This window comes from Ictalurus furcatus, chromosome 17 (assembly GCF_023375685.1).
Source record: "Ictalurus furcatus strain D&B chromosome 17, Billie_1.0, whole genome shotgun sequence".
NCBI classification, from domain to species: Eukaryota; Metazoa; Chordata; class Actinopteri; order Siluriformes; family Ictaluridae; genus Ictalurus; species Ictalurus furcatus.
The window spans coordinates 4622755-4642524 of record NC_071271.1 but is presented as its reverse complement, the minus strand read 5'-3'; the positions used below and the strand labels follow the sequence as shown (position 1 = coordinate 4642524).

General features: G+C 37.9%; 1 protein-coding gene across 1 annotated transcript in view; it reads left to right on the top strand.

The window, feature by feature from the left end:
• col4a3 (collagen, type IV, alpha 3) overlaps positions 1-19770 on the top strand; it is a 44270-nt gene that overhangs the window by 4459 nt on the left and 20041 nt on the right. The window contains exons 2-23 of the mRNA XM_053646277.1: positions 4050-4106; positions 7726-7815; positions 7922-7966; positions 8117-8161; positions 9205-9267; positions 9365-9418; positions 9783-9809; positions 10342-10416; positions 10575-10637; positions 10778-10813; positions 11210-11251; positions 12566-12640; positions 12755-12799; positions 14255-14317; positions 15219-15263; positions 15767-15820; positions 16130-16171; positions 17237-17318; positions 17446-17481; positions 17590-17754; positions 18177-18260; positions 19541-19636. Of these exons, the coding sequence (XP_053502252.1) occupies positions 4050-4106; positions 7726-7815; positions 7922-7966; positions 8117-8161; positions 9205-9267; positions 9365-9418; positions 9783-9809; positions 10342-10416; positions 10575-10637; positions 10778-10813; positions 11210-11251; positions 12566-12640; positions 12755-12799; positions 14255-14317; positions 15219-15263; positions 15767-15820; positions 16130-16171; positions 17237-17318; positions 17446-17481; positions 17590-17754; positions 18177-18260; positions 19541-19636 (1384 nt within the window). The remainder of the gene's footprint in view (positions 1-4049; positions 4107-7725; positions 7816-7921; positions 7967-8116; positions 8162-9204; positions 9268-9364; positions 9419-9782; positions 9810-10341; positions 10417-10574; positions 10638-10777; positions 10814-11209; positions 11252-12565; positions 12641-12754; positions 12800-14254; positions 14318-15218; positions 15264-15766; positions 15821-16129; positions 16172-17236; positions 17319-17445; positions 17482-17589; positions 17755-18176; positions 18261-19540; positions 19637-19770) is intronic.

Below are 19770 nucleotides of genomic sequence, written 5' to 3'. Positions count from 1 at the left end.
ATAATTGAACACGTCAAGTTTGGAGAAAGAAGGGTTGTGCGTCTGAACAGAAGACCACCATAACGTACCAAGAGTGAAGCACGGTGGTGGGAGCATCAGGATATGGAGCTGCTTCTCTGCAAACGGTACTGGGACATTACACGTGGAGCGATGTACTGGGGACGTATAAGAGGAGATTTTAATCTCATCAGACAAGGAAGTGAATCTGGGGAGAAGAAGGAAGTTTTAAGAAGACAACGACTCTAAAACATACAGCCACAACAACTCAAAAAAAGTGCTTGAATGGCGTGATGGTATTTCTGGAAGATTCTGAAATTGCGAGCACATCAGTGGGACCCTCATTAGCTTCGAGAATTCGATGCATTTTGATGGATGAGAGTCACATGTAGATACGTGGATTGAAATGTTGATTTGCATGAACTTGATACACAGGAAGGGCGTGATTGATGGCTAAAAACGCTTATGTCAATTGGACTTGGAAGAAACACACACACTTTTTCTTCTAAGTACCTGTATATTATGAATATGTGTAATGCTGGAGCATGCTTGAGTTTGTGGAATGCAATGTGTGTGTGTGTGTGTGTGTGTGTGTGTCTCCAGTTGACCTGAATTGACCTGCGTACTTTCAGTGCATTCTGAAAAATAAACTTATTTGTACTCAGTTCCCACAAGCTGGTCCTCTGTTTGTAATCAAGCTTAAATACTGTGTTGAGCAGTGGGGTTGGGGTTGGGGTTGGGGGAGGGGGGAGGGGGTTGGAGGTTGGAGGTGGGATGGAGCAGGGTGGTGGGTTGGGTTTATAATCTCCAAGCACGACACATTATTCGCCATGTGACAAAGACACCTGAATGCACCTCGTAGCTTGTTAGATGGCGTTAGGTTTTCTTGTGGTTGTGTATCATCCTGTTGTGACATTGAGGTATTTTTTCATAAAAAAAAAAAAACAGATCATTTGCTCTACACAGATGCAAATACAAATACTAACAAGAGGCATATTATTCATGTTAAAAAAAAAAAGAAAAGTAAAACTTGGCAGGAAGGTACATCTGATCGAGTAGAAGTTGTGTATATGAGGTTTTCCCTTTCATGAACGATATGAAGCTTGCAGGACAAATAAAGACCAGGAAATGATTTTCCAATCCTAAACTATTCGGTTTCAGTGAGCCTGTGCCCACTGTAGCATCAGATTCCTGTTATCGGCTGACGTGAGTGGAACCTTCTGCTGTTGTTGCCCCGTCACCTCACGGTTTGGTGTGTTGAGATGCTTTTCTGCTCACCACGGATGCAACGAGTGCTTACTTGAGTTACTGTAGCCTTTCTGTCAGTTCTCGCCAGTCTGGCCATGCGACTCCAGAAGTGCCCATCAACACGGCGTGTCCGCCTGCAGACCTGCCGCTCAATGGATGTTTTTTTTTTAGGTTGCTCCGCCCCTTCCTTCTCCTCTCTCCCACCTCATCTCTCTCCTTGTTTTTGACCCACGATCTGCATCAATGACAGCACCAATTTGGAATCACATGCTATTCTGAAAGGATTAATATATGAAATGGGGTTTTGTTTGGACAGTATACTTGTCAACGTACCCAGGTGCAGCACCCAATGTACCACCTATGCAGGGGAAACACCGCAGCAGTGCTACAGCTACAGTACGATGAGCTTCCGGTCATGTGACGTGTGTTGCATTCATTTACATAGACTCTAGTTCTTAATGGACGATACTACAGTCACCAAGATCCTGATATCTGTTTCATCCTCCTGATTCTTTGCACAGTATTTCTCTCTCTCTCTCTCTCTCTCTCTCTCTCTCTCTCTCTCTCTGTCTCTATCTGTCTATCTCTATCTCCTTATCTCAGCAGTCAGCTGTTGTGGGCAGGTCCAGGTGACTGCATATCAGTAAAGATGCACGTTGAAGCATATACTCGTACGCACAAGAAAATCATCAAATTAAATCTACCTTCACATGAATTTTTAAGAAAATGCATTCACAAACAGAGCAGACAGAGATTCACTTCCTACCGTACATATACAAATAAAAAGAAGTGGAACACTAAGTTTTAACATTCCTTGATTAAAAAAATAAAGATATCAGTGTATTAGACTATTCCTTCTCAGGGACATGAAAAAGCATGTACCTTATGACTATAATATATCCAGTGTATTATTATATCTATCAATTCATTTATTTAGTAGGGATGTAACCATAAAGTATACGCCAAATTTGATTAAATTAGATTCAATTCCACCAACCAACACAAAGGTTTTGCTGTTAGCGCTGGTGTAAGGTACTCTTGATTCTGCCAATCCGTTCCACTTCTCGCTAACCATCAGTATTGTAACTTGCCAAAAGAGCTCCCATAGACAAGACCTTAATGATTTGGGGAACATTTCCAATTCTTGCTTGCTAATGAGGATAGACCTTGCGGTTTGTAATGAGCTCATATGGTTCTTTAGAGTGACCTGATTCAAAATAGGCAGTTACTCAAGTGTGGGCACGATTAATGCTGCGCTTGGCTAAAACTCCGAACTACAATTAGGATACGCCAAAGAAAATCGCCTCGTCAAATCAGAATTACTCCTGGGAAAGTCGGGAAGGTCACCTCAAATTGGAGTCAAATCAACATGGCTGCTCACAGCATCGGCAGTAAGCAAAGTAGCACTTCTTTACTTTTAAATGAGTTATTCGGTATATACTAGATCAAGCAACATACAGACATGTTAGAGTGTTGAAGCTATAACACTGACTATACAGTTGTCTTGAGGAGATCGCGCGTTATAACATCTAGCCTGGACTCCCCTTCCTCCAGACCACCAGAGGGCGCCCTTCTCTGAATTCTCTCCCACTTCTTCAGTTGAACTCAGTAATTCCTCTTGAACCAATATAAAAAGTACGATGATCTTGTGAAGTCTTACAGTTTGTGTGTGTTCTAAGCTGTGTATTAATGTATAGTTTATGTGTGTTTTCCCTTTGTATAGTCCCTTTGTTCTTTGTTTTGACCCTGGCCTGTATTACAACCCTGATTTTTGATTCTGTCTTTTGTATTTTTTTTTATTTTTTTTATTTTTGGCGCTGGCGAATTCTCTGTTCAAAAACCTTGTGCACATGGATGCTAATTCTGTGTCTCTGCTAAAACATATCGTATGTCCATGTTGACATAATCTCGACTTCTGACTTCCCACTTCCGAGTTATGTTATTATCCCAAGTTATTTTTGAACGTTCTGTTTGATACCCAGAGGTATCTTCTTGAAGAAAAAAAAACGGCATATCGTTAAACCTGTAAAATATAGTATACAGTATAAATGCAGCATATGCTTTGTCCCAGTGTCCTTTGGGCTGTGTGCTAATTCATTTGCATGCAATATAGCAAAAACTGCAATTTCATGTGTTACTTCTTGGTTTTGAAGACTTTTTATAGACAGTTATATTACAATTAAGATAAAGGAAAATCCTTCTGTGAGAAGGGGTGTCCAAAATCTTGAATAGAAATCTCTCTCTGTGTGTGTGTGTGTGTGTGTGTGTGTGTGTGTGTGTGTGTGTGTGCATCGCATGCGTTAGGAAACCCAAACAACTGATGGGAACAAAGAGCCAATCAATATGCTCACAGAAAACACACAAAAATGCAAACATTACAGCAGACAAAGTTGTCTTGTGTTACGTTGTGAGGCGAAACATTGTTGCTATCGCAGGTTTCGTCTCTGTCATGACTGGTTAGGGGTTAAGTGAGATAAAACACATCCGGGACCTGTCCCAATCAGCTATGTGCCCTTCAGACACAGGCTCCTTCAGACTCCAGTGTACTTCTGCTGATCCCGATGAACCCAGAAATGAACTAGTCAGAACAAATGTGCACTGTGATCTTTATCTCTAGATTGTTTGTCTCAAGTGAGCAAAATGCACGTGTGTGTTTGTGTGTGTGTGTGTGTGTGTGCTTTGCAATGAGTGCATGCTTCTTTTCAGCTTTCTTTGGGGGTTCTCGTTGAAAACGTATCTACTTTTCTTGATTTGTAATTGACTTCAGAACAGTAAAAGTGTTTTTTTTTTCCTTATTTCCCCAGGAATGTGGAGTTAACGGGAAGCCCAAGTGCGACTGCAGTGTAGTCAAAGGAGAAAAGGTATGCATCATATCAGACTTTTGATTTTGCAAATGCAGTGACCACACCATCTGATTTTTTTGTTTGTTTGTTTGTTTTAATTGCAAGATGATCATTATTAAAGTTTTGAATGCTGTCAGGTCACTTAATGATCTAATCTCTGTGCTATTCATACTGCAGACTAATTTTCATTCTATTATAAAACATGTCCTCTTTTTTCATTAGAACAATTCAATATATATATATATATATATATATATATATATATATATATATATATATATATATATATATATATATATATATAGACACACACTCCTTACACTCCCAGAAGCTATCAGTGAGTCCACACTTACTTTTGTTTCCATTTTTCCTATTAATCATGTTAATAATCCATAAGAACATTTTCTGTTCATGCCTCCAAAGTTGCCAGATTATCTTCAGTATCTTCCGAGATGGGATTTTTTTTTATAATGTCCAGACCACTGCTTTTAAAAATGAGCGATCGACTTTAAGTTTGAAAAGAAAAAAAAAAAAACAACAAAACATCAAGGACAGAAAATTTGTTGTCTTTGTTGTCAAATGTATAATAATTATAAAAGAATAATATGATGATGTACAGTCTGAAAGAGAAAATGACAAGTACTGAAATAAACACTGTAGTAATCTAGTATGTTGCTTCATGAATAGTCTTAATTTAAGTGAACAATATGGCTTCTGTCCTCCTTATTTGGCAGCTTAATCCTGCACATTCTATTATTATTATTATTATTATTATTATTATTATTATTATTATTGGCATTCTCTGACAAAAGTAAAAGGCAATTACGTCGCGTACCGTTGTCCACATAGCGTTCGGAGAAACTGAAGAAACTATGTACTTTAAAAACTATCTAATTTTATCTGGTATTAGGATTATAAGGATTAAGGTTTAAGATATAATGATTTATTTTAAGTAAAAAACAAACAAAAAGAAGAATGAACAATATGGCATCCTGCTTGATGAAAAGATTACAGTATGCTATTATGAGAAACAGGCAAGAGGAACGCAGGGAGACCTCCTCAAAAAGTGCCCCACGTTTTGTATGCAGATGTTTTTGTAATCTGACTCAGTATGTTGAATAGAGTAATATGTAGAAGAAACTGGTGCCACAAGACACTTAGAGATTTGCCCTGCGATGAATGAACTCCATGCAAGTGTTGCCCTCTAGTGTCTATCCGAATAACTTGAATGACAACACCACCTCCCAAAACATGTCTGGTGGTTGACTGGCTCTGCTAAAACTGTCCTGTGATGAACTGGTGTACCAGTACGGGTGTATTCCCGACTCGCTGCGGGGGATTCTGGTATAGGCTCCGGATCCACCATGACCCTGACCAGGATAAAGCAGTTACTGAAGATGAATGACTGAATGAAGAATAGGTTTTCCAACAGACTGTGTTCATGATCCAACACGCCCGGTGTTTTGGATTAATACCATTTAGAATATTATGGGTAACAGATTTTGGCTGTGTTTTTTGCACTGAAAATCCAACAGCACAAATGACAGCACACACACACACACACACACACACACACACACACACACACACACAAAGCAAGTTGTTGAGAGTCCGGTGTGAATCTGACAGTAAACTCAAAGTGAGCTACGTATGTTAGACTGAAAGAAATCATGAGTTCTTGACATTAAGCAGTAAAATAATACCACCGTCCACATCTGGCCAGCACCACTGGAGTACATAAGCCTTCACAGGCATAAGCTGACACTTGTGGAGCTCAACGGGCCACCCAGGTGCCCACCCAGGCCACCCAGGTGCCCAAAGCTATCTGATGGTCTGGATTACAACACTGGCATCTGATAATACAGCATGCTTTTTTTTTTCAACAAGAGTCACACACCTGTAACTCTGTGTGTGAACAAGTGTGCATGTTTGCCCATACTGTAAGTCTGTGAGTCTGGTTATTTATCAATAGCATATATGTTTCACATACCAGCAAACGGACCATTCAAATCAACAAAGGACATTTTCACTTGTGAGCGTGTTTATGGAAAAAGCAGTGCTCATGAGTCCCTTTGAGATATGAACATTTTAACCCTCAAAACATGTATGGACACACGCTCTTTAAAAATCTTTTTAAAATCATCCAAAAGTGTCCTGTAAAATCTTCAGGTAGTATAAACATTCAGATATTATAAACCATACAGTATTCAAATTTGTATTTTTCTGTTTTTACTCCTCCTAACCACCAGGGGGTGTGAGAATCACCTGCATGCATTATGTGTATGTGTTTGCATGCACTGTAAGTCTAGATCTTCATACAAATTCACAGAGAAATTTATGATTACAATAAACACCGCCGTCATTCATCCATCTTGCCCTTTCTCCACGTCGGACCACATGTATACCACTTAGGTAGCCTGTCCTCCTGTCCTCCTCTCATCTCTTTGGCTGTGGCGAGTGCATTTTCTAAGCCTTGCCAAGTTTTTTTTTTACTAGAGATGACTGATAACGACCTAGATTTTGAGCTACCATGTTCAACTCCGGTCATACCAATGTCACTAAATGGGTCTGGGTCAGCCTCTGCTAACTCTCACTTTGTTTGCTCTTGTACAGATGTGCGATCAAAAGGTAAACCCCAGATTAAACAAGGGTTCTACTGAACTTATTTTGCCTTCAGAAGAAGGATAGCAGTTCCCGTTTAATTCTAGATTTAAGGGGGTTAAACTCGATCGGGGTTAAATCGGGGTTAAAATGCCAGTGGACATGCATTTGATCAAGCCATTTGATCCTCAGATCACATGTGGGGCCACTCTTGTCTAAGCAGAACTGTCCCATTGGGTGGGTCTATGGTCTATGGATGTGACCAGCCCCTACCATCACATGCCACTCTACAAGGAGCAGCTTCTCTTCATGGACATTACTTAGAGGCGACACTCGATTGCCAAGGTCTGGTTGCTGCTACCGGGGCATCACCGTGTACCTTCTTTAGGTTCTAAAAGATTCCCATTGAACTTCCCAGTGGTGTTATCATGGTGGTAATCTCTGCCCTTTCTAGTTAGTCCTACGGTGTGTCAGTTCCTCATGGCTTTGTACCATACATTACCCAGATGAGTCTCTCCACCCTTGGCGATTATGAGGAGTGAAGAAGAACTAGTTATGTATGTAACTGTGGTTCTGTGAACCCCAGATTCACCAGCATGGCCTCTCAGCTCTAGAGTTCTCGGTTTGATCTTGAGTTCAGATTAATGTCTGTGTAAAACTTCTGTGCATGTTCTCTCTGTGTGTGCGTGTGGGTTTTCTCTTGTTTTTCTGGTTTCCTTCCACCTCCCAACAATGCCAGTAGGTAGATTGGTTAAGATAAATTGATCCCAGTTGGGAATGTGTGTGAATTGTGCCCTGTGATGAACTGGCATCCCATCCAGGGTGCATTCCAGGGTGTGTTCTCGGGATATGTTCTGGATCCACACGACCCTGACCAGAATAAAGCGCTTACTGAAAGTCAGTGAGTGAAGGAGTGAAGAAGACAATGGTCAAGAGCATTTGTAAATGTATTTGTAATTGTGCTGTAGTCGATAAAAACAAGTTTGGTATTTGGACCTCATGTATGAACTCTCTTCTTCCCTCTCTCATTTCTCAGGGTGAGCAAGGCTTTCCAGGTCTGATTGGATCACAAGGGGAAGATGGATTTTCAGGAGATGAAGGCCAACCTGGACCCCCGGGCTTCATGGTCTGCCACACGAAGCTTTAAATTCAACTTTAACATTGGATTTTAAAATGCTAAACAATTTGTAAGAGTTATTTCTATGCCAATATATGTGTGTTTGATGCCACAGGGTGACCCAGGAATACAAGGTTTACCAGGACCGAAAGGCTCACGGGTATTTCCCCTTTGTTTGTATGTGTGTGTGTGTGTGTGTGTGTGTGTGTATGGTGTGTAAGGTGTGTAGTAGTGTGTGGAGTATTATATTAATTTATATAAGCCTCATGTATTGCGTTCCTCTATTAATACTCTCAATTCTCCTTATTAGGGACTCCCTGGGAAGCCAGGATCCTGGGGTTCTGCAGGAATACCTGTAAGTTTTGCAATCATGCAATTTGGGCAAGACAGAATTATTTATGCAGCTGAATGTTGTGTGTTTGGCATGATGGATATCCTAAGTCTAACCGGAGAAATACACTCCACGGACAAGTTTGTGGACAGCTGAACATCACAGCCATATGTGCATCTTCCTCAAGCGGTTGCCACAAAGTTGCAAGCACACAATTGTATAGAATGTCTTTGTATGCTGTAGCATTACAGTTTCCTTTCATTGGAACCAAGAGGCCCAAAAGTGAGGTCCATGAAGACAAGGTTGGAAGAAGGTGGAAGATCTCGAGTGTCTTGCACAGAGCCCTGATCTCAACCCCAGTGAGCACCTTTGGGATGAACTGGAACTGGAGCCTCCTCACATCAACATCAGCACCTGATCTCGACCTCACTAAAGCTCCTGTAGCTGTATGAGCACCACAAGTCTCCACAGCCACGCCCTAAAATCTAGTGAAAAGTCTTCTCAGAAGAGTGGAGTGCATTATAACAGCAAAAGGAGGGAATAAATCTGGAATGGTACATTCAACAACACATATGGGTGTGATTGGTCAGGTGTTCACAAACCTTTGTCCATATACTGTAATGTACTGTTTATGAGGGGTGGAACACAATGCCACTCTCTGTATCTGTATCTCTATCTGTTCATTGCTTCAGATACTTGTATTTGTATCTTTATTCACATTTAAACCCGGCATGTCGGCATGGCCTAAACAGGAAATGGTTGGGCTTTTTTTCTTCTTTTTTCTTTCTTTGAATGAATTATGAATATGAATGAATGAAACAGTCATTATAAAGATATTTTGTGTTTCCTCATGTTCATCTTGTCCTTGTCTGATAATAATTTGGTTATGCGATAATAGACGAAATTAGTTTCTTCCATGGCACTGTATGTATCCGATAAACATTTGGACTCACTGAGAATTTACATGTTAAAAGTAAAAGAAAAAAAGGTTAAAAATGAAAGAGTTATGCAACATTTCTTTACAAAGGAATGAGAGTTTCTGTACTGAAGTCCGTGTTATGTTTTAGGGACTCCCAGGAGATGAAGGCCCTCAAGGACCTCCTGGTAGCCCGGGATGCAATGGCACAAAGGTCAGAAATGCAATAATAATATTACAGTAATTGATTTCAAGCAGTATGTGTTTTAATACGGAAAAAAATACTAAAACAATGCGTGCTTTGTTAATAGGGTGAACGTGGTTCACCTGGACTTCCAGGACTTCCAGGAGATGTCGGCTTACAGGTAAGCCCAATACAATTGTCAGTCAGAATCGTGAAAGGTTCAAGACAATACAAAAGCAATACAAGATTATTATGTCTATTTCTAGAAATAGTTATTGATTTCAGGCTTGAATTTGTCTTGCTGTGTTGCCAAATATTTAGCTTGAAATAAGTAAAAAAATGACTACAAAATTGTAATAATCTTACATTAAGAAATATCGGATGATTTTTTATCTATATTTAAGAAAGTTTTGCTTGATAAGATATTTTTTTAATAGTGTAAGCAATCATTCAGGTGGTTATGGTTATTTATGTTTTACTTACTGTATCTTTCCTAATCCAAATCGAAATTTGCCTGTATAAATGTTTAATTTTTTTTCCCCCAGGGTGAAAATGGTCCCCCTGGCCCTAAGGTGTGCATTTTGCTCAGTATTTCATCATGATTCCCTGTTAATATTTCTTACATAAATAATAAATTGTTCTTATTATTTATACGGAGACATTAAGAAGTTTTCCATTGATGTATAAAAATGATTCCGTATGCTAATAATTACTGTTCATGCTTTGTATCAAAAGGTATGAATGTGTGACAGTAATATCTTATGAAATCAAAATATACCATAGTCATAATCATCATTTTGACAAACTCTGATTATTTCGAGTTTTCAATATTAGTAAAATTTGATCAATGGTAAAACTTTGTCTTTAACTCCTGGACGTCCACAAATTTAATACCCACCCTTTGGTTGTACTAATTTGCACATACTAGCAGCTTTTCCGGCGTGACTTTCAGGTGTAGTAAATAGCATTGTGGGTGTGAAATAAATCTATTTGCATACATACAACTGTGTATTTTTGAAAGATGCAATCCTCCATAGATCCTGCTAAAACAGCTTCGTTGGTTTTTCCTCTGCGTTCCTAAAGTAAAGATTTTTACTCTTTCAGGGAGACACATACTCCTTCCCATATCCTAAAGATGTGACTGGAGAAAAAGGTTTGCCAGGTAGAGATGGGCCAAAGGTATGATTCCACCTGTCATAAAGTAAGCATACTGACTGTATACTTAAATATTACATGCTGTGTGTGACATACAGTAAATGAATGTTCTTAATGTTAGTCATAGCTACTCATTGTATATGCTTTTGTACCACTTCTTTTGAGTGATGTTTGTATTACAGGGTGAGCCTGGACAACAAGGTGACTGTGGACCAATGGGACCAATGGGACGTGTGGGACTTGAAGTAAGAGAACAAACCTACTAGGACTTAATTATTCATATGTCGTACTTCGGAAAAAGAATGAGAGCAAATTACAAATCCATGTCTTGCGGCAGACCAAATTAAATTGGAAGTTTTAATAGTTTAATATTCAATGTCCACAGGGTAAAAGAGGATACCCTGGCGTTCCAGGAGAAAAGGTTAGTCATAAGAGAACACTTGTTATATTTTCACCACAGAAATCATGGTTACAGTTTATGGCTTAGATGAAAAGATAATTGAATTTAATAAACGGCGAAATTAGCAAAGATAACTAACTGGTTAATGTTAGATGTTTATATAGACTCTATAACTTTATATTTAATATATAAAGGATTGATGTATTTTATATATGTTGCTAATGCATTTTATGTTCACTGAAATATTTCTATTTGAAGAATATACGCTTATAATGTGCAGTGTTGATATAAAATAATTAAGTAGAGTTAAACGATTTGTTCCTAAATTGGCTAAGAAATACAGATCTTATTATTATATAGGATATCATACAGTGCTGTTGGTGTATGTACATTTTTAATATTATGATGTTCTGGCAGGGTGTAAAGGGATCCAGTATGATTGGCCCCCGAGGTGCAAAAGTAAGTGCACCCCCTGACTTTTTTATTTTCTAGCAAAGACACGTTCTTTGGAGAACCTTAGATGTCAAAATAAATAAATAAATAAATAAATAATCTACATACTGTACGCTCCCAAACCAACTGAAAAACATGGTGGTGGATCATTGATGCTTCGGGACGGATTCTCAAACCTAATCCACACTAACACACGTAAATTAAATTTTTCCAGTCACAATTAAAATGCATCTTTTCAAATCCACTGTGCAAACTGGACAGATTTTTCACTTTCGCAGTGTAGATAAGTTGGCTTTTCGAAAGAGCCGGCATTGTCATGTAATATGACGTGATCTCCATAGATCTCCAAGACGGCAGAAGATGCCGAGATGCTGTTTTCTGTATTATCTAATATTTTTTATAATAAGTCTATCGTATAGGAAATATGTTAAACCATTAAGCCTATTTCTGGACATACAGTGTTTAGTCATTTTAAGCTTAAAATTGTTTTGTTTATTGCTTCATCCTGGAAATAAATGTTTAAAGTAAATTATACGGCAGATGAGTAAGACAATTCCAAGATTGTCATGGGGGAAAAATATCATGAAATTGGCTTAATACTCGTATTTGTTTACAATCAATCTAATAAAGAGGAATGTTATTCAAATTTGCCTGCATTCAAGAGATTTTCACTTCCTAGGATATCATTTATTTGCACTCTAAGCCTTAGTTAGAGGTCCTGGGCATCTTATAAAGATCTCCTCATGATTTCTGCTAAATCCCAGGATTATTTTAGGATTATCAAACTCTTCTGTCAGGAGGTACAAACTTGGGTGTATTCATCTTTAAAATAAAATATTTTTTAAAAAAAAACAACATATAAATCAGTTATTACTTTTTATTAAAGAATGCCCATCTTAGATTTGAACCTAATTAAAATCCTGTGTTCTGAATTGAAGAGAACAGTCCATGTGGACAAAACATGAGAATATACAGGTGTTTGCAATCTTCTGCATGGAGGAGATCCAAAGGTTCCTCTCCAACCTAGTTGGATATAATAAAAATAGTATTGTGCTGCTGTTCTCTGCAGGGAAATCCTCCAGTAGAAGTTGTAGGGCTGCTAATAAATCTCACTCATTCTGATAAAAGTGTGATATTGGTTCCTGAAAGATCGCTAACAATGCTGGGCTTGAGCCAGTTTAATAACCCTAAACAGTACGAAACCCTGAGTTGATTGTTACAATGGAGTAGAGCCGGGCAATGGTGGATTTGTACGTCAAATGATATTAATGGATTTAGTTATTATTCAGTGCGATTCATGCAGTTGTGACTGTTTTGCAGGGCGTGAGAGGTTTTCCTGGCATACCTGGTGACAGGGGTGTCATACTATTTCTCGAAGTACACAGAGAGCTCAAAGTAAGCAATCAGAAGAACAGACATTCACCATGTATACTATCAGATACAGTCAGTAGGAGAGATTTATTCTGTGACTCAGTGCTGCATTGTTAAATGATCTCTTACTGGCTACAGGGAGAACCAGGGGATCCGGGACACAGAGGCAACTCTGGAATTCCAGTGAGTCCAAACACATCCAAACTCACATACATGTGCATCGAATGCAGACATAGCACCCACCGATGAAAAATTGGATATTAACTAAAACCGAGTTTGTCCGTCAGTAACACACTTTGATACTCTGACTGTCAGAAAACATAAATACATTTTCACCAAAACAATGAGGAAATGTTTTTATTTAGTCTACTTTTTAGTAAACCCCTGCCTTACCAACTAACAAACACATCAGTAAATACAGTCAGTTTACATAAAGATGCCTAAAACCTCACTAAACATGTGCTCAGGTCATAGGATATTTATGCGGCATAACAATATAGACATGATCCTAATCAATTCAGCTTTGAGGTTATAACGAGATGCAGATATGCGAAAATGTCCACCCTCACATCATCATCAAAACAAAGAAGAGCACTTGCACGCTTAAATGTTTCAACGACCTAATAAAAGACATTAACAACAAGAAATGTATTATTAGAATTATTTGCCCATCAACTGTAGCATGAACAAGCATCAGTATCACTTTTATGGAATGCAGTAATATTTGAAATTAAATAAATGAACATGCCGGTGATGTAACTAATAAAACAAATAAATGCAACAGTAAATATGCAAATGAGTGAATATATTGGGAAATTATTCGATAATTAAATAATATTGAACTCGTTATCGTAAAATGTTGTTTTATCATTCACATTTCAATGCATTTATATTTCATAACAGTATTTTTTTTTTTAAATAATATTTTTTATTTTCATGATGTCCTTTTTCATTTAATAATGGGACGTTTATTTCATAATGACTTTTCATTTTGTTTGTTTATTTATTTATTTATTTATTTAACACACAATTCTTTAAAAATAGCCAGTAATGTAGAGATAGCCTTTCACTTTTCACTTTTGGGCTTTTACAATGCTAGAACTCTACCTCTTCGTTCCGACACGTTTAAAAAAAAAAGAAGAAATATTTACATTTTCAGATCATTTCAGAACTATATATAGTTGAAAGTGTCTATTTGATTATGTGAAGGGGTTAAAACCAGATCAAACCAAACGTAATAAATCTGTTCGATTATGTATCTCTACAATGTTTATATTTTTCCCCCTGCACTTAGCTCGTAAGTTAATGCTTGAGATATTTTACTTGACCTTTGCAGGTCTGGTGGTGTTTGTGTTCGTTATTTCACAGATTGAGTCTATACTGGAGTAGAGAATGCAGTAAAGTAGAAGTGCTTCTACTTCTCTTTTGTATTAAATTTGCATTAAATCTGTACTTTGTCAAATGTAAATAACGTGACTGAATTTGGAGCAGTGTGCTTCGTTGATATGTGATTAGTTCATGGAAAATATCATGAGGTCATGCAGTCATTATGACTGAGGAGTTGATGGCTTGTGAAAATATGAAATGCTCCTGTTTCATAAAATACTTTATAACATTTCACTTATTCATTGCTTCAAGGGCGATCGAGGACTTTATGGCCCTAAAGGACAGAAAGGATGCACAGGAGATCCAGGACCACTGGTGAATTATTCAGCATCGTGTTTCTCAGTTCTTTTGAATTCCAGTTCCAGTCAGAGCTGACTGCTTTCTCAGTTAATAGTTGTAAATGTGAATGTTTATCAAAGGAACATCCAGTGGTTATTTAGCCGTCACTTCCCCAACGAAATCTCCTTATGTAGTTATGAATTTACTTTTTCTTACACGCTTTGGTCATGTTCTATTTATTCTTCTTGTATTCCTCTTCCTCCACCTCCTTCTCACTCTTCTTCTGTTCTTCTTCTTTTTCTTCTTTGTGCTTCTTCTACTTATTCTTTCTTCTTTTTCATTTTATTCTTCACCATCTCCTTATTCTTTATTTTCTTCACTCTTGTTTTATGTTTTCTTCTTGGTCTTCTTGGTTTTTTTTAAAAATTATTATTGTTCTTCTTCTTCTTTGTTCTTCATCTTCAATTCAGTATCCCACAGTGTAAATATTGTCCGATGCACTGATTAGAAGAAGAATTTTTCTTCCTTCTGGTTGTTCTTGTGTTCTTCCTCTTTCTCTTCTTCTTCTTTCTTGTTGTTCGTGCATTCTTCTTCTTTCTCTTCTTCTTCCTTCTTGTTATTCGTGTGTTCTTCTTCTTCCTTCTCTTCTTCTTCTTTCTTGTTGTTCTTGTGTTCTTCTTCTTTCTCTTCTTCTTTTTCCTTCTTGTTGTTCTTCTTGTTCCTGTACCTTCTTCCAGAGTGAATATTGGTGATTAGAAGAATTCTTTTTTTTTCTTGTGAATCTTCTTCTTCTTCTTCTTCTTCTTCAGTTGAAGTGAATATTGACTGATGCACTCATTACTGTTGAGAATGTACCTATAATGGAGTCTCTTATGGATGCATTTTTGTGTGTATTGTAATAGTTATTAGTTTTAACGATAATGCGTTTGATTCTTAGGGGGAAGATGGGGCAAACGGGCTGGAGGGAGAGTACGGTCTGAACGTAAGTACTAACCTATTTTAAAAGAGGAATTGCCATTTCTGCTACACACCTTAAATAATGTAATTACACAATTAGCCAGTATATAAAACCTCTCTTGGTTCCCTTTTCAGTTTTTCGTCTGTACAATATAAGTCTCTTTTTTAGATTTCTTTTTCAATGTTCTGTCAGATTTAATTGTCCCTTTTCAGAAAAGGCAAATGAAAATGGCAAAGAAAGATCCAAAAAACAATAACACAGTTCAAATTGCAGATTTACACTGAAAAATAGCAACCAAAAAAACACACACACGTTATTTAAAATCGATTTTAAAAGTAAAATTGGGGGGAAAATTAACAATGAAATATAATATAGTATTACTCTTTCACATCTACTTTTGACACAAAAAAAACCCTACATATTGCACTACTAAAAGGTAAATAGAAATATACCAGTGGTGTGTATTGCCTGATTTTATAACATTTATTCTTTGATATATTTATTTATTTATTTTTTATTGTTCCCAGGGCTCTCCTGGTGACAAGGGATATAGGGGGCCTCCTGGGATCCCTGGTTTAAAGGTCAGCAAACTATTCTCATCTTTATTAGAAAACACAATAATGCAATACATTGTCAAAAAAAAAGTACTGATACTGCAGTGTACTACAGTTGTACTGTACCATACTGTACCAATGCACCATTCTCCAGTAATACTGCCCCGTACTACTGTTGTACTCCACTGTACTTCAGTGGCACTCTCCCATACTGCACTGTACTGCATTAAACTGCAGCTTTACTACTGTAGTTCTTTTTGTAAGTCTTTGCTAAAAGTCTGTTCACTTATTGCTGGCCAACATAATACAATCACAACTGTGTGTGTGTTTATATAGGGGGAGAAAGGTGACTGTGGTTGCCCTGGTCCTCCGGGAGAAGTGAGTCGGTTTCCAAACACCAGCAACTGAAGACTAATAAAACGCTTAAAAGCTAAATGGATTTTCACCTTGATTAATGTCTTTTAAAACACATACAGATGCTTTTGCTTTTGCCCCGTCATCCACGGGGTTAAATTTCAGTAATATCAGTAATAATTAATCATCATTGCAGCTGGCAGAAATATGATTAGCATTACAATAAGAGAGTCGTGTACGGTCGAGGGTGAATGCGTTGCTAAATATACAGTGCCTTGCATAAGTATTCGCTCCTGCCTTTGTAGTGTTACTGGAACAGAAATGGACTTAGTTGGAACTTATTTTTGTTATGAATGTAAACAAAATACCCCTTAATATTTAATGTAGGTGGAAAACAATATAGTTAACAACATGATTTGCGAATTTAAAACATAAATAAATGTTCACGCATATTTCTGTGAAACCCCTAAATTAGTTTTGGCGCTACCAGTTGCCATCAGAAGTCACATAATTAGTTGAATAGAGACAACCTTTGTGTTGTGTTGTTAGAGAACACACTTAAACATCAACATGAAGATTAAGGATCAAGAGCCAGAAAGTTTATTTTTTTGTTCACATCAAACCAGAGAACTTAACACTGCTCATCCCTCTGAGAGCACCATCCCCACAGTGAAGCATGGTGGCGGTAGCATCATGTTGTGGGGATGCTTTTCATCAGCAGAGACTGGGAAACTGATCAGAGTTAAGTGCACGTTTATGCCAAAAATAATTAATTGTTTGTTGTTTGTTGTTGTTTAATTAACCTTTAATAAATAAAAAACATTTTGCACCTTCAAATGTTAGACATATTCTGTCGATCCAATGGTAAAGATCTATTTAGTCCCATTTCCAGACCAAAAACTTTGTAGAAAAAAATTCAAGTTGGGGGGGATTACTTTTGCAGGGCACAGGAGATGTACTTTATTGATCTCTAAAATGATATTTGAGCATTACAGATATTTACACAGCTTTCAGTGCAAAGTACATCAGTGAACAAGCAGGACAAAATTCAAAAACTGACAGTGAAGTGGTTTATCTCTATTTGTGTAGTGTCTTCCACGCAATACACCCGAGAAAGGCCAACGAGGACATAAGGGCTTCCCTGGACCTCCTGGCCTTACAGGGTTTCAGGGTAAGGTGTTGACAATTTACAAATTAATGATTAACTTAATATTATTTTGAGACTACATTACTGTATCTAGTGCAGCTTTAGATATTAGAAGATTACTAACTGTAGAGGTATTGTGTCATTTCAATAGGTGTAAGTGGCTTTCCTGGAAAAACAGGCATTCCAGGTAAAGGTTCTCTCAATTTACGTGTTGTACGCCATTATAAATTCACTAAGCATTAAATATGTCATTAGGACAAACATAGACACAATTCATTTTTTTCTGTCAAACCAGGAGTAGGTACACCTGGAAAGTTTGGGGATCCTGGTCCCCCAGGCTTAAGTGGAATTAAGGGTGAAAAGGGAGAATCAGCATCTCAAACAGTAGGACCAATAGGACGTGATGGACCTCGGGGACAACCTGGACCTTATGGTGACCCTGGTCCTGAAGGACAACCAGGTAAACAATCAATCAAACTGACAAACTATACCAATCTTCATTGTACAAAATCGTTTTTTTTTTCTTCAGTATCCACGTCGATCCCCAATTCTCCATGAATTATATTCAGAGATGGTAACTTATGGTTAAAAGCTAGGCTCATAACATGTGTGCGAGGAAAGTTCTCCGTGTTCAGAGTCAGCCTTATGAGATGCTTAACTTGACTTTTTGGATGGCACATTTAGATTATTAATTAAATATTTTACTCCAAGGTTGACAGATGGTGCCTGTGCCTGGACCGGCCCCATTAAAATATTAATTTCTTGTAATAATTCACATGCTATGTGTTTATGGCATAAATAATAATGCCTTCTTTATATATTTCATTCCATGTTTGAAATGTTTGAAAATTTCCATGTATCTAAAGTTCAGTGCATCTACAGGAATATGTCAGGGCCCACCGGGGTTGAGAGGAAAGAAAGGCATGCAAGGGCCTGTGGGTGAAACTGGAGAACATGGGGAACAAGGTAAGAGTCTCCAGACTTTGTATTTTACCCCAGAAAACAGTAACCAGGATCATTTGAGATGCAAAAACTCACCGGACATATGGGTTTGCAGTCATCAATTTTATACACCCAAAACATGACATATTTTAACTAAATTAATATTTTAGTGTATTTTAAGTGATTCTGTAAAAGATGGAGCAGAAAAGAACTAGATTATTTCCAAATACTGGTGGAAAGCCTTCCCAGAGGGACTAAGTCTGGAATGGGATGATCAAACAGCCCTTATGAGTGTGATGGCCAGGTGTCTGTTCAATCTGAGTCTCTTTGTGCCAGTCGGTATTGAGAGACAAAGATAAAGTGAGGTAGCGGTTAATGGACCATCAACAAACACTGTTCTTCTCCCTCATCCTTTTCAGCAGGTTATACTTTATTTTATAGTTCTGCAAAGCCATAAACCTCCTGGTGACTTGGATGCTCCTAATCTGTGTGAACATGCTTTCCTATCTAATATACAGAATACTAATAGGTTCTCCTTACCCAGAAAGGTGGCATTATGGTTTGTTTTGGTTTGAGCTTCTGGCACAAGGGGCACTGGTCAGTAGCTTTGTGAGATCCAGGGTTGAGTGGTACTGTGATCTGTAAAGGTACTTGATGACCTCATCCACTTGTGGTCTTGGGTAGTTGTCAATCTTAGTGCAGACACTGATCTGACACGAAGTGTTTTTATTGTTCTGGGCTTAGCTAGTGGCACCAATGAGGCCAGTGCTGTGTCCTTCGTATCTCCATCCATCCACTGTTGGGGTTTCTGGAATAGTAGGAACAGTTTGTTGACTAGATAAAGTCAGGTGACACTTTAAAGAGGACTGAAATGTCTTAATAATGTGTGGTGGCACAATGTGTACCTTGGCATAGGTAAGGATGAACCCCATGATAACCTTAGCAAGCACTATCAAACACACTGGTCCAAAACCTCCTAAATGTATTTAGTTGGTTTGAGATCTGGTCATTACCTATAGCTTTGGTGGCGATGTACTGTGATCTGCTCAGATTCTCAATTAATTCATGCATAGCTGTCAAACTTAGAAACCTCTGGAGATCATTGCAGAACTTCATGGTCCTGACTTGGATTTCACCAAAGGTTACCCTCTAAAACATTGGAAACAAAATCTCCCAAAGGTGTTCCATAGGGTTGAGATATATAATAAAATTACAATACATGTATTTCATCAGAACATTTTTATATAACTTTGGAAGGCAATATCCCATTACTTGGCTAAGCCTCTGATATGTTTTATTTACAGGTGAGAAAGGAGACCTCTGCAGACTATGCCCTTTTTCACACCCTACACGTGCACATCCAGGGCCACCTGGTATACGTGGTCCAACTGGAAAGCCAGGTAGATATAGAATTAATAAGTGAGCGAGTGAGAATGAAATGCTTATCCAATGTACACAGTAGCCAGACAGAGCCAGATAAAGGGAATGTATGCTACAGTGGTTTTATTTTCTTGTACTGTAATTTTCTGGATTT